The sequence below is a fragment of the Seriola dumerili genome, unplaced genomic scaffold (genome assembly GCF_002260705.1).
Source record: "Seriola dumerili isolate Sdu_G_001 unplaced genomic scaffold, Sdu_1.0 BDQW01000110.1, whole genome shotgun sequence".
Classification (NCBI taxonomy): domain Eukaryota; kingdom Metazoa; phylum Chordata; class Actinopteri; order Carangiformes; family Carangidae; genus Seriola; species Seriola dumerili.
The window spans coordinates 9,795,533-9,810,983 of record NW_019174365.1 but is presented as its reverse complement, the minus strand read 5'-3'; the positions used below and the strand labels follow the sequence as shown (position 1 = coordinate 9,810,983).

The 15,451-nt window shown below is 41.9% G+C and overlaps 1 protein-coding gene across 3 annotated transcripts in view; it reads right to left on the bottom strand.

Moving 5' to 3' along the window:
- LOC111223153 (CUGBP Elav-like family member 3) overlaps positions 1-14,780 on the bottom strand; it is a 27,260-nt gene extending 12,480 nt beyond the window's left edge. For all 3 annotated transcript variants that reach the window (XR_002665160.1, XM_022747182.1, XM_022747183.1), the window contains exons 1-4: positions 14,247-14,780; positions 13,168-13,320; positions 11,071-11,153; positions 461-509 (exon numbers count right to left, since the gene is read on the bottom strand). Coding sequence is in view for 2 of the 3 variants with exons in the window: in XM_022747182.1 (XP_022602903.1) it covers positions 461-509; positions 11,071-11,153; positions 13,168-13,312 (277 nt within the window). In the remaining variant the exon portion in view is untranslated. The remainder of the gene's footprint in view (positions 1-460; positions 510-11,070; positions 11,154-13,167; positions 13,321-14,246) is intronic.
- Positions 14,781-15,451: the final 671 nt, after the last annotated feature.

The following is a 15,451-nucleotide window of genomic DNA, read 5'->3' as shown; positions in this document are numbered from 1 at the left end:
AGGGACCTTCAGTGGCATTTGTAAAAAAAAAAAAACTGCTGTGCAAACCCAGCACTGAAGCGCAGCTCTGACGGCGTTGAGACGAGCGCACAGCGTGTGATGTACAGGTGCAGTTTGTCAGCAACAAAACAGCCATTTTAACGGGTAATTGAATCTAATACAGTAGTTTTGTTAAAACATTAATCTGCCGGAGGGATGATGAAGCCTCGCATGTTTTCTATGCAAATTGTTGTTGCAGTTTATTGTTTCTCTAAAATGTCCTTGATCACCAACAGGCACCAACTTGATTCTTGTGTTGTTGTCAGTGTCATTTTGAGATGTCGCACATTCTTAAGGTCTGCTCTCAAACGCTTTTCTTTTTTTCACCCGCTGATTGACATTTTTTCGATCGTGTGCACTGTGAAGGTGCTGTTGTTTGTACAGGTGTCGTGCGTCTGGGTGGGGGACAGGTGTCTCTTACCCCCTCTGCTCTCGCTGTCTGCCGGCTTCACTTGGATTGGGCGGTTCATCTGGAAAGACAGAGGCCACATGGCACAGGGAGGTTAAATATAGGACACAAGAAAACAGGAAAAAGATAGATAACGGCACTTAATCAAAAATGTGGCCACTGTTGTCCCGTAGATGATGGAAATGATATTCATGACTTCATATAACCCATCTTTTACTGATGTAATAGTGACACATATATGAATGTACGGATGTTTTTGAATTTAGCCTGTGTGCCAGCCGCCTACGTTGCCCCAATAATTTCCTCCTCTCCTTTTTTTTTTTTTTTTTTACCAACTCTACTCCAGAGCAGCGGATGAAACTGATATGTGTGATATTACATTGACAGTGTCGTACAGTCTCTCTCTCTCTCTCTCTCTGTCTCTGTCTCTCCACCTCTTCGGTCCGAGGTGTTCTCAGAATCTGCTCTAATCCCGCCGTCTATCGTTCCTTCTCCCCCCTATCACACAAAACCAGGAAAAGCACACACCCACGCGGGATTGGGGAAGTGATAAGATTAAGAACACTCGCCGGCTAATCTGGATTACAGGAGCACACAGCATCAGAATAGTGAGAGATTCTGAGCCTGACGGAGAGGCAGAGAGAGACGAGGGTATAGAGGGTTAGAAGGGGGGGGGGGTAAAGAATAAAAGAATCACAAAGAAAAAGTACAGCACACGCGACACAGAGACAGATTAAACGACCTTTTCATAAATCATCAAAAGACAAGCTGATGAAATCCAATTTTTTCTTTACTTCCTCACAATTGTCCTCTCTATTACTTAACAAAACCCCTATATGAAAATATGCACACGTCAGTGCCTCGACTTTCAAATGTATAGAGCACGAAGACTGTGGAAAAAGCTATTGAATGAAATAAAGAAACGAACGAATAAGAAGGGGAAAAAGCGAGAAGGGTGGGATTGAGAGGGATTGAGGGGAAGGAAAGGAGCATATGGAGGAGAGGATGGAGGTGGGGGATGTGTGTGTGTGTGTGTGTGTGTGTGTGTGTGTGTGTGTGTGTGTGTGTATGTGTGTGTGTGTGTGTGTGTGTGTGTGTGTGTGAGAGGAAGGGAGGGAGAGGGTGACGTAGGTGAGGAGTCGAGGTGAGAGCAACTGAGTGACACTCTGTTAACTGTGGCTTAATGAAGGTCTTAATTATGGAGCTGGTGACATTTCAGCCAGTCACTGATCCTGTGTCACTGATTGATCTGCTGCGATCGGTCACCAGGAGACACTATTGATCGGTGCCGTGGTCGCGCTCCTGCCGCCATGGCCGCATGCACAAACACCGTCGTCTCCACGCCGCCACCATACCCAACAGACAGCTGAAATACCACCAACACCTGCTGCAGAGGGCCCCTGTGTCTCCTCACCGAGAGCATCCAATTGATTGCACCAATTAATCGGATGATAGAGTGGATGGAGTGGCAAAGTCTCAAAACCATCTTCCAATCACTCAAGCAGATGGAGGTCTGCTCCTGCAATCAGTGAATAGTAATTTTAGTTTAATTTATAATTAAAGTATAAATAAAGTTTTGTCCTGGCATAAAGAATCGTGAAGATAACAACATCCCGACTGGGCCCACCTGCTAAAATTCACATACTCATGGTGTTGTAAGGTGCTTTGTCTGAAAGCTCTCAACAAATATCACTTTTGTTATCACAAGAGGGTCCAGTCGTTGTCTTTTGTCCACTGTTTACCACTCTACCAATCACTGCTCATGTTATCTACACCCACAGCATAGTGCGTCAACTACAGCGTAGCAACCTGTGCAGAGTACAGTATTAGTTACCACTGTGCAATATTATATATTCACTCTACACTTAACATTGACTGTGCATATGTTTTAGGCTTATTTTAGGGGTTTTAAATATGAAACTGCATGTAACTCTATTCATCTACACTCTTTTATCTAATGGTGTTTATATGGATCCTGCAGGGCCGGAAACAGAATTTGAGAAATACTGAACTCCACTGCTGAGTCCCCCATTCTTTGTTTATGTTAAGGTCTGTGGTTACTATTTGATCATTTCCACATTTTGTTTCTCCTTGTGTCACATCTATTTAAATCATAACGCTCTCTCAGTTTTTTAAATAACTTAATTTGAAGGTAGATTCCACATTTTGTTAAAAAATATGGTATAAGGATTTGAATGGAGGCAAAGAAAGCAGCTTTAAACAAAAAATGTATTAATTAATTAACTTAAATAAAAACTGATGGCTAAAGATCCATTATATTTTTTTCTTTTGCTGATAATATGTGTTAATTTGGGACAGTTTTTTTTTAACCACACCAAAAAAAAAAAATGCATGGTCACATACATCAAGGGATGTGACGTATAGCCTACCTCTAAGCATGAGTTCATGCTTTCACATACACCCCTCCATGTGGGGTTTTTCATACTCAGTATAGTACAAAAAGTGAGAGTTACATTTAGTAACCCTCCAGCTGTTAAAACCTAATACTGAGGACAATATCTCAGTGTGCTCTGCGGCTGCTACAGTCCTGTGTACGTGCTGTACACTGACTACAATATAAATTCTTCAGATCCAGTTCTAATCTAAACCAGGCTCCGATTAGATCAGTGACTTTTCTGATGCAAAGATAAAAGATAATTCACAGTGAAATATCTCAGAGTGGAGCTAGGGATTGAAAGCTGATGCTCCAACCTCACGGTAGTATAGTTTAATGTGGCATCTTTGACTGCTCCCATGTTTGAATGACGCCTGTAAAAAATCCCATGGCCCATATTTCAGTGCAGGAAGACAAACAGTGAAGGCCGTGGTGGTGGTGGTGATAAGGAGAAGCGCAGCAGATGGCTCAGGAGATGGAATTAGAATATACAAGAGGGAAAACAGTGAGAAGTGGAGGCATCAAGGCTGTGCCACTTCAGATCGGCACGGCAACCGGCCCCGCTGCTCTGACGAAGACCGCGCTCGCATGGCCATCGTCATGACAACCCCGGTGATGAGAACCCCACATCAGGTAAACAAGGTTGCCCTGAGCGACGTGCGGAAGAGAAGGGTGAAAAACAAATGAGGAGGACAAAGGGTGCTTCTAGGTCGAGAGATAGAGGGATTAGATGGGTGAGGGAGGGGGGGCAAGGAGGGGAAGGAAAAATGAAAGACACAGGGAAAAAAAAAAAAAAGGATGATGGAGGGAGCGTTTGTGCCTGTTGAATGTTGGCGCTGCCTCGAGAGCAGATGCAGAAGCAGGGAGAAAAATATCTCCCTCTAAGCCTAAACCACTAACACACACTTTACAGTAATTTGCTCTCTCCCCTCCTCCTCCTGTTGCTCCCCTCCCCTTTCTCTCTTAGGCTTGTTTACAAAAACAGTCCCATACTGTGCACAGACAACACAACAGGCAAAACCTGCCTGATCAACAGCCCATTTTACCACTGTGTTCTTGCTATTTGATTTCTTTCTCTCCCAGCGCTGCACCTCCAATCACACAGCGCAGATATTGCATACAGTCATCCTCAGACTAAACACACATACATTATTCCCACACACACACACACACACACACACACACACACACTCACACACACACACACACACACACACACAAGCGCGCGCGCTCTGTCTGCTCCTGTCGGTCACAGCAACATGAGCACACATCTACACATACTTAATCTTTTCGCTCTGTGATGCCGCGGGGGATTTTGCAAGGATTATGAGATATTAAATCCATAGATTATCCAATCAAATCACAGCTCGACCCCTGCGCCATAATGCATGACCCCCCATGCCATCAACGTCCATACGCACCGAGGAGTGGCACTCGCTCCATGTGTAAACGCATCTACTACGGCAACATAAATGTGTATTAGATAGAGGATCGTTTACAGTCGGAGTGAGTAAAGCACATTGATGACGATATTTTTTTTCCTCCGCCTTCCTATAATGACCTGCAGAGCAGATGATAATCTCTATATTCTCAGCTCAATGCAGCCAGTGTTGTTAAGTCTATATAGCAGGCTGCTGCTGTGTGAGGGTGACACATTTCTGTCGCCTGTTTTCACTCCCAATTTCAATCCATTCTGCTCGTCTGCTCTGAAAAGCAGCCACTCTGAATGGTAAATATATCAGCACAGACCATCTCCCCTGCTCTTTCAAGAACATTTACAGCAGGGAGTCAGAGTTGGAGGTGGTGGTTGTGGTGGGTGTGCGGGGGGGTGGGGGTGGGGGTGTAGTTGGGTGGGGTGGGGGGTGTTGGTGGCGGGGGCACAAAGACAATTTACCGTCTTTGCCTCCCCTCCGCTCCATCACACAGTGCTGGTCATTGCATCGCGCCGGTCGCCAAGCAACCTGGCATCCCTCGTCCCCGCCGTCTCCAGGCAACGAGACCTGCGACCGTAATCAACCTGCCACCTCCCGCCTTCCCTCCTCCCTCCCTTCCTCCCCTCACTGTTCTGTTCCTCTCCCGTCTCTGATGATTTTGCTCCCTCGCTTCTCCATCCACCTCCTCGTCGCAAATGCACTTACGCTGGGACGCACTTGTGAATTCACCAGGGGGAAAAGAAGAAGCACAGGTGGAAATTGGTATACACAGGCCAAAAAAAAAAAAAAACACTGGAAAAAAAGGCAGGAAAAAAGGAGATTAACAGACGCAGATGATTGTGAGCTTGCACAAAGAGTTGGAACAAAGCATCACAGGCAGGGACAAAAAAAACAACAAAAAAAAAAACAGAGATGCACAAGTATGGTCTGTTAATGTTTCCACACGTGGATGCACACACAGATGCGCACACACATGGGTGGGTAAGCACACAAAGCTGAGAGAGAAACTCTACCGTCTCCTGAATTCAGCCAGTCACTAAATCAATCAAACACAAAGAGACTGACAGCAACACGCTTGTACAGTTCAATAATATTTAATCAATGATTCAGTCTTCAGTGTCAAAGCTGCTTCCCAGTGATGCCTCCTCCTCCTACAGGGTTCACTAGTCTGTCCAGTATCGAGACGAAGCTGACATTCAGTCAGCCAACAAAAATCCCTCAAAGTGGGGAAACTGAATATCAGAGAGTAAATTTCTAACAACACTGGAGTTGACTCTCAATTGTTTTGTCTCTTCTGGCTGTTACATATTCATGTCAAGTGTTTGACTCGACTCAGTGGAGCACAGGGGGAAAAGAACTGAATCATGGACAGATTTGTGTGTGTGTGTGTGTGTTTGTGTGTGTGTGTGTGTGTGTGTGTGTGTGTGTGTGTGTGTGTGTGTGTGTGTGTGTGTGTTTGTTTGTGTGTGTGTGTGTGTGTGTGTGGTTGTGTGCATGCTTTTTTTCTCTTTACTTTTTTAATGTGTGCATGGTTTACAAACTTTAACTCCACTGCCTGTATTCATGCTATGACCAGTCCTGCAGCAGAGCCCCTTTCCACTTTTGTGTGTGTTCACCTACCATGCACGCACACACAGACACAAACACACACACAAACACACACACAAACACACACACACACAAACACACACACACACACACACACACACACACACACACACACACACACACACACACACACCCCAACCCCCCGAAACACACTATTTCTCAGTAACAGATGTCTGTATTTAAGCTGATAAACACACTGCCTCAATGCACCTCCAACCCCCTCCACCCTCACCGCCACCCACTGTTCATTATGTCAAACTTTCATTCATTTCTTCCTTCCCTCCCCCCACCCTCGCTCATTGTCCCACCCCTCCTTCATTTACCCAATTTCTCTCTAATTCACACCCATTTACCACCTCTGTAAATCCAATCTGCATTCATCATTACAGTCGCCCCAGAGTGACGTACAGAGAGCGGGCCCTTTTTGTGCTGTCAGTCGTCCCCATAGCGCGTTGATATGCATGCACATGTAAATGAATCGATGCCAGATATGTTCATCCAGTGAACACATTTGCTCTGAGGCGCGCTAATTGCTACCATCATCACCCCTGCAACTCATTGACGTCAAATACAAGCTACATATGGAGGCCCCGCTTTATCTGCTTATTGTCAGATACTCAAAATAGCATGTTCACTGTGCCCCAGTGAACCAAATCTGTCCTCTACTTTGTGTTTTTGTCTTCTTTTTTTTTCCTTGTTACACATGAAGTGTCAGTTTCTACCAACTTCTCTGTCTTCATGTCTATAAAAAGAGACAAAAATGCGAAGATTGATTAAGTTTTCAACACTAACAGGTTTATAAGAGACTGTTAAAACCACCCTGCAACTGGTCATAGCTCATGTGTATCTGGAGCAGAACGTTTGCTCAGATATTAAGGGCACAAATTACAACATTCTGGCACTACAACTTCCCATCTCATATCCTGTGTAAAAAGCCTAGGCTATATTTAGCATATGCATTTATTTCAGACTATTGATAAAACCCCTCTGTCTGCTCTGTCTGAGTCCTTATGGCTGAGTAAATGTCAGGCTTAGTCAGATGTTCCACTCAAAGAGGGCTCTTTCCTCTCATATGGGCAGCTTAAACACAGAAGGCCTCGCAGCACAGATTTCACTCTCTCTCTCTCTCTCTCACACACACACACACACACACACACACACACACACACACACACACACACACACACATTGCAGATAGTGAATGAAGAAACCTGAGAAGAGCTCATAATAAACCCAAGAACTTCCATCCATCCATCCATGCATCCATATCTTCTGATGTGTACTCTCCACGGAAGCACATGCACACAAAAGCAAACAGACAGTTACACACACACACACACACACACACACACACACACACACACACACACACAAAAGCACACACCCTTCATTAAACCCTGTTAGTGTGAACACCTGCCCTCCCTTCCCCCGCTGCACATGCAAATACACACCAAACACACACGCAGCTACTTTCTCACTTGGGCACATTCGCACTATTAAATAGTTATTGCATTTTTAAAAACTGTGAGGCGTTGTTGCAAATATTAATTCAAGTAAGTGAGTGTTGATGAGGAACGATATATTATCTCTGCACTGAAGCAGATATGAGCTTTAGGGCTGCAGCTAACTGTTCTGCTCCTTATTGATAAGAGCACAACTTTGACATTTTGGGAAATACACTTACATGCTATACTGCTGAAATGTAGATGAGAAGATTACTACTGCTCTCGTGTCCGTTGATATACGAAGCTACAGTCAGCAGGTAGTTAGCTTAGCTTAGCATAGCTTAGCTTAGCTTAGCATATAGACTGGAAACAAGGAGAGACAGCTGGTGCGGTTCTTAAATAAACAAGATATAACATGTTAATCAATGAACTTTAGAGGTGCTTGTGGGCAGATTTTGAGACCTTTGGACGGAGCCGGGCTAGCTGTTTCTCACTATTTACAGTTTTTTTTTTTTTTTTTGCTAAGCTAAGAGAGCCAGATGCTATAGCTACAGCTTCATATTTATTGTACAGACATGTGAGTGGTATCAATCCTCTCATCTAACTCTCTGAAAGAAAGCAATCAAGTGCAATTATAAAAATGTCAAACCTTTTCCTTTAATTGACTGATTATTTTTTGTTTGGTCTCTAAAATGTTGAAAAATAGCAAAATATGCTCATTACAAGTTCCCAAAGCCCGTGGTCACATTTCAAAATGTCTTGCAGACCATAACCTACATGTCTTCAGTTTACTATCATAGAGGCCTAAGAAGACCAGAAAATATGTAAATATAAAAAGCTGGAACCAGTGAATCTTTTAGCCATTTGATCTTGAAAATTTACTTGAATGCTTAATGGATTATAAAATTAGTTGCAGATTCATATTTTCTCATGTCAAATTGTTTCAGCTCTAATAGCCAAACAGCTACATGACTCAATGATTCTGCTCATTCAAACTGATATGTATTTAAAATGCTGAAATCTAAGTTCGGTTTTGGAGGCTGCTGTGTAAAATGGCTTCTTTTAATGTGACATAACTGGATGTTATTGTCTCTGTGAGCTTCACAACAGCTGACGAGGCCAGACGAACTGGCCTGAGACAGCACAGAGATAAAGCGATAAGAACAGAGGGGACAAGAGTACGAGATGTCCAAGCAGGACAGAATGAGAGTACAGCTCACTACATTTTTTTTTTCTCTCTTCCCAACCTCCATTTCCACACTTCCTCTCAGAACTAATCTGTTTTTACTGCTCCTGCCTTTTTTGTCTGCCTTTCCCTACTCCACCATTCTCTCACTTTCCTTCCTCGCTGTTGGCTGAATGTGCTTTTGACACTCTTCCTCCCCCTCCCACTTAGAGACGGACTCTCTCACCTGAAATTAAACACAAGGCCAGGTGCCACTCCGATACAACCATCTGTTCGCCCCTGCCTGACTTCTGTCTCTTTCTTTTTTTCCCTTCTTTCTTCTTTTCCATTGTTAGCTGAGAAAAAAAATCAGTGAAATAGCAAGGAGAAAAAAAAAAAGCAGTAAGTCCAACTCTTACTTCCCAGAGAGGAGAAATGGTAAAAAAAAAAAAAAAAAAGAAGGAAAAAAAAAAAAGCAGCACCAAGTGTTAATGACATCCTTCAGCTTTCTCTACATTCAGGTGTGCTTTCATTTTAGCTCTCTCTTCTCAGTCCTATAATTGCTTTCATGTTATTTCTTTTGTATTGCCCTGACCATGAGATGCCAAAGTTAATTATTCTTTGGCAGTGCAGGTGCAATTAGATGACAATTACACCACAGCTGGTAGCAGGGGTGGGAAGCAGTTCTTGTCCATGTGGGCGTGTATGGAGCTAATAAGATGGTTTTCGTCTTTTTTTTTTTTTTTTCTTTTGGCAAGGGAGGGGGAGGGCAGGGAAGGATTGAGAGAACACAGGAGGGTTTAGCTTGTTCCACACGGCTTAGAGGTAAGAGGTTGTGAGGAGGAGAGCTGCTGGGGTAGAAACACAGGGGGAAGAGGGCTTTAGCCATGGGGCATTGGGCCTTGCTGATCCCCTACGTGAGGTCAGGAAGGTCACGCTACTGTCACGCTAACAATAGGATTTCTTTTGTTGCCACCCTAATAACAGCCTGCTCCTCCAAACTGTCTCTACATCCCCCAGTAACCCCCTGCCTGCCATTACAACACTGTTCTACTGCTGAAATCACTAGTCGATCGGCAGAAAATTTACCATCAATGATTTAAATAATCAAGTAACCCTTCAAGTCATTTATCAAGAAAAAAATTGCTGGTTCAAGCTTCTCAAAATGTGAGGGCTGGAATTTGATTCTGTTTTAATTCTTCAACTAATGATTATCTTTTTTCATCAGCGATTAGTTTGATGATTATTTTTTCAATTGACTGATTTGTCTATAAAATGTCCAAAAAGGAGGGAAAAATGCCCATCATGATTTCCCAGAGCCCAAAGTGTGAGAGTCCATAACACGTCTTGTTTTGCTTTACCAACAGCCTAAAAGTCAGATATTCAGTTTACTGTCAAGCCAGACAAAGAAAAGCTGGAAAGCTTCACATTTGAGAAGCAGGAACACGAGGATGTTCTGCCTCTTTGCTTGAAAAATGACTCAAACTATTAATCAGTGTTAAAATACTTGCTGAGTAATCGACTAATCTTTATATCTTTTATGCGAACATGACGAAAAAAAAAAAGTAATTGACTCAAGCTTGTCAAACGTGAATATTTGCTGGTTTTCTTTAGTTAAATGAAAAATCTCTGTGGTTTTCGACTGTTGGTAGAACAGAGACAAGCGACTACATCTTGGTTTCTGAGAACTTACGAGCATATTTTGTCAGCCATTTAATCGATTATCAAAAAAAAGATTGACATGTTGCATCAATACTGTAAACAACCATTATTTGCAGGCATACATTGTTTATCTGCTTCCTCAATCTTCCCTCAAAAACTATGGCCATGAGCTGCCACTCAGGAGAGGGAAAAAAAAAAGAAGTGAATGATGTAGATTTCAACAAAAATAACCAAAAGGAAACAGGGTTAAAGCCTTGTTAGTAAAAGAGGAAGCAGTAGCAAGTCTGGGAGCACACTCTGTCTCAGTAATTCCTTGCCTTGTCGCCTTGTCTCTCATATAGTCGGTTATTATAGAGACGCGGCTGTCATGTCATATTTAGCTCTGGAAATGTCATTTGGCAGCACACCTGCTGCCTGGCTATGCTAATAAAGCTAGGTTTAACTTTGATTAGAATTCAGAGGGAGAGATGGATAGAAAGAGAGAAGAGGGTGGGGAGGGAGAGAGAGAGAGAGAGAGAGAGAGAGAGAGAGAGAGAGAAAGACGGAGACACAGAAAGGAAGAGAAACATCAGAGAGAATAAGAACTGGCAAAGTCACTCCAGCAGCGAGCCTCATAGCTGTCTCTTTCGACCCATGACATGTAGCAAGATGACTCATGCCTTAACTGGATGGATATGTCTGGATGCATCACATATGAAACATAAGAGGGAGTGCAGCCTCTGACCTTTATTGGAGCATATCAGCTAAAGGGGGAAGTCGGGCCGATATGTCAAACTCGGTTAATTTTTCCTGTGTCACTGTGTGTCCACGTGCGTCTGTGCGGTGGGTTCAGATAGCCTAGCATGCCAGTTATTCTGCCCCCTTTTATATACATGTGGGACATTGAGGACTCGAAAAGACAGCGCCACACTCACCCCCGGTAGTGTCTTCTGCTCGTGCAGTGCATTCTGGGCTTTGAGGGCGGACTCACGCGCACAGTATGTCAGGAAGGCACATCCTGGAGACAAAGACAAATGGTAGAAGATCAGCAAACTATAAGTGTATGTATTTTTAATGTCCGAATCTTAAGCTATATATAATGTCATTGTTGGGAGTGCCATGTTATTGTAACTTAATCTTAATTGGCCGTTTGCCCTGAAGGCCTGTAGGCAGAAACATTATTATCCTATTATAAACATGTCATTTGATATATGTGCTCTGGTTTTATTTAACAACAATATGAGGCCAGCGTTATGTTTTTAAAATTTCTAAAAATGCTGCACCTTTTATTGGGTTATCATTAACAATATGTATCTAAAACTGCATAAAAACAGACAAATAAAATAAAATAAAATAAAAAAAACAATGAACAACTGTCATTTGGATCTATGGGATTATTAAATCATAATACCTGGAGACTATTCAGACACAAGCAGTCTGAATGAGTATTTAATATCACGCTGTTCAAGCAAAATGTATGCAGTCCCACATAATAGAGAAAGGCCTTCATTAACCTTTAGGGCTCCCACAAATCATGAATATGTAAATGTATGCAGAATAGGTGTTATAGGTGTTAGAGGACTGATACCACCTGGCCCTATACGTCTCCCAAATGACTGATGGTTTATGTGGATTTATAAAAGCCTTTGTTTTCTGTGCTCATATTTGCATTAGAAATGACAGTAAGGATCATTGTTTAGCTTAGATCACTTTATCAACTTAAGTCCATCTGTCAAACAGGATTTTAACTGTGTGGAGGGGTTTTTTTTGGGGGGGGGGGGATTTTTTGAGAAACCTGTTCGCCACTTGACGTACAGTAGCTGTAACGGCTGACACCAACACTTTACCAATTACGGAGTGACAAAATACTTTTTCTAAGATTGATCTTAGATAACTACCTCTCTGGTAATGGTAATTAACTCTATGGAGTGAAAAAAATGATAACAGTGTGGTTCATTCTGTATATTTTATTAATTCTAACAGTCTAAAATTATTCGCTCATTCTTGTAGCGTATGATTTTTAATTTGGGAGATTCACCAAAGTGTTATGTCTTATTTAAATGAAATGCTGGTGTTGGTGAACAACTACTGAAAGATTTTAGCGAAAATTACCTAAAATCAATTGTCTTTCAATTTCTATTGTAACATCATGAGGTAGGTGTGAATGGAAACCTCCCAGCATGCACTGGGGTGACACAGTCATGAAAAAAATGTGTGTTTTATGTGTTAATTTGTGTTTTACACTATGTTCAACAATATATCTACCTCTTCTTTCAACATTGTCGTGGTTGGAATAGAGTTAGTGAGCTCCCCAGTAAGACTTCCTATAACAGACTGTCTACGGTTCAAGAGCGTGTTGGCCATTAATCCAAGAGCCGGTGGCAGAAAACCCTGGTTCTTTCTATTGTTCATAGTCAGGACACTAAATTCAACTTGCTCTTAATGAGCAGACTGTAGCTTGCAAAGCATGGCAGTGTGAAAAAACAATACTGCACTTTTATATGTGGTCATATCTAAACAACAAAAAAGAAAAGAAAAGGAAATTTCCTATTAAAACTAAAACAGTTAACCCAATTCCGGTAAAACAGTTGTTGTTTGATTTTAAGTTTTTCCATGGAGATTAATGAGGATTATGTTGATTCAACTTGAAAAGATTTAGTATGAGTCATTACCTCAATTTTTAAAGATGAGTCAAAGCTATTTTTTCAGTGTAATCCAGAACAGAAACCATGACTAAAATATATGGAAATGTGAGGACACAAACTTTCCACCAACTGTGCATTAAACATCGGGTTTTTGGCCTCACAGGGATCCTTAAAGAGGCTCCAGAGGGACAACAGCTAAATAAGGAATAGCCTCACTGATACGTAATGGGAAGTCAGTCATAACTGGAAGACATATAGAAGCAGCTATTATAATGACATGTTTTGCTCTCACTACTACCTTGCCACGACATAATGAATACTAAATCAACATCATACTGGGCTCTGAGACAGAATCTTCTCCAACAGTAAACAGTTCTCGGCCCTTACCTTTGTGCATCCCTGTATATTTGTCCTTTATCACCGTCAACTCATAGATCTTGCCAAACTGCTCGAAGATGGGCTTCAGGTCCTTCTCCTCCAGGTTTCGGGGTATCTGCCCGATGAAGAGCTTGATTGCGTCAGGCTCCTTCATTGAGAAGTCTGGGGAGGAATAATAACACACACACACACACACAGAGAGAGAGTGGAGGCGGTCAGGAGGAGCAGACAGGAGCCTGCAGGCTTAAATTCACACTGCACAGGAGGTGCAAACAGGAGGCCGGGGATGGAGGTGCAGATGGGAGCATTCAGTGGGAATGGGAAGCTGAAATAATAGTTTCTACACCCTCTGAGATATGGCAGACCTAATCCTGTGGTAGATTTGAGGAGTATATCACACAGATATCAAACTAGAATGCATTAGTATTCGCAGTGAAACACATGTACTACTGCTACTATACAGAATATTAAATTGATATATTAGTGGATGAAAATGCTTGGTAAGTAACGTAATTCTACTATGAACTCATTGTTGACTGTCACATATACATTTTGAGAGCTATAAGAACTATAAATTCTATAGGAATAGTGATGTAATCTTATTTTAGAGGGGTTTGAAAACAACTAAAAATATTTTTTGACATAATTTCACACCTCTGAAGCCACTGCTTTGTGTTTATTTGCATAAAATGCTTCCCTAAATAAAAATGAATGGTATACAATTTAATATGTAATCTCATAACTTCCACATTCCTGGCTTTACACTGACATTTGGAATTAATATTCATGATTGATGGCTACAGAGCTAAGATATATTGTATTTGCCGAGATAAAGATAATTAAAAAAAAAAAATTCAAGTCACATCATTGTAAATAGTAAACACAATGTTTCCTCGCACTGAATTCGGTCTAGGCCGCCTATCTTCAAGCCCCGTACAGAAACATGCCAGTGTGTCTGTCAACACAGCTGGAGACCTGCGCTCTCTTTGTCAAGACGTGGGTGACAACAACAATGACCCGCACAGGATTTTACACATTTGACAAAAAAACACAAACCAACAAACAGTTAAAAAAAAAAAAAATCATACCTGTGGTGCTGCTCGTGGCAAAGAATCGGCGGAATCAGTGGATGCCTTTCTTCTTCCCCCCGCTGTTCTTTAGTTATTAAAGCTCAATTATTCAATTCATTTGTCTCTAAGAGCGTCTTTGAATCCTGTAACAAGTTAGGCCTGCACCCCCCCTATAACAACACAAGTAACATCCAGCGACGGTCCTTTATTCGGCATGAGCGTGTTTTTCTAGACCAGCTTGTTGTTTTTTCCCCCCTGCTCTTTCCTGACAGATGCTCCGTTTGTTTTTTTCAAATGAATATGATATAAAAATAAACAAATCCCTCACTGGCTTGGCTAGATGGAGAGTGTTGAGATAAATTGATATTTAGGCTTCCTTTCAGTAGACCGTAGGGAATTGGCAGTCTGGTTGGTTGTCCTCTCCCTCTCCCTCTCCTTCTGTGTGTGTGTCTGTACTCCTTTGACGTCGTAAGCCGGTGTCTCCCTCCCTGTCCATCTCAGCTCCATCCCTCCCCTGGGCTGTACGAGCCGTGATGTCTGTCGCCGGGGACCGTCGCTAAACTACCCGCCATGTGACAGCCGGTCAGGCCGAAGTGAGAGGAGGGAGGAATAAAAAGACAGTGCACGAAACACAGTCAGGGTTGTACAGTGTGATGTTAAATGGTTGAATTTGCTTTATTTTAAGTCTAAGTCGTGTGTGTGTGTGTGTGTTTCCCCCTAATGGACTTGCAGATTGTGTTTCTTTATCTTTTGATGCACCCTTATTTCCAGGACAAAATGTTCTTGAGTGGACAATTATTTTTATGTTGTTTATGTTATCTTGTTTTCCCTTGCTCTGCTCTGTTGCAAGACTGTTATATGAGGAACTGCGCCTTAAGATTACTTTCATTATCAGTTAATCTGCCAATTGTTTTCTCCTTTAATCGATTAAGTTTTTTGTCAAAAATGTCAAAAAAATAGTTAAAAATGCGTGTTAAAATTTTCCAGATTCCAAGTTGATGTCTTCAAATGTCTTGCTTTGTCCAACCAATAGTCCAAATCTGAAAGATATGCAAAGATCTGTCATATATGAGAACTAAAAGCAAAAAAATAAATAAAATTCATATTTGAGAAGCCAGAATCTGCAAAAGTTGGAATCTGTTCTGTTGTTTTTACCCTGGTTCAGTTTTCTCTACTCAGTTGTTTGGCTGGTTTAAACAGGATTTAAAAGCATAACCAGAAAG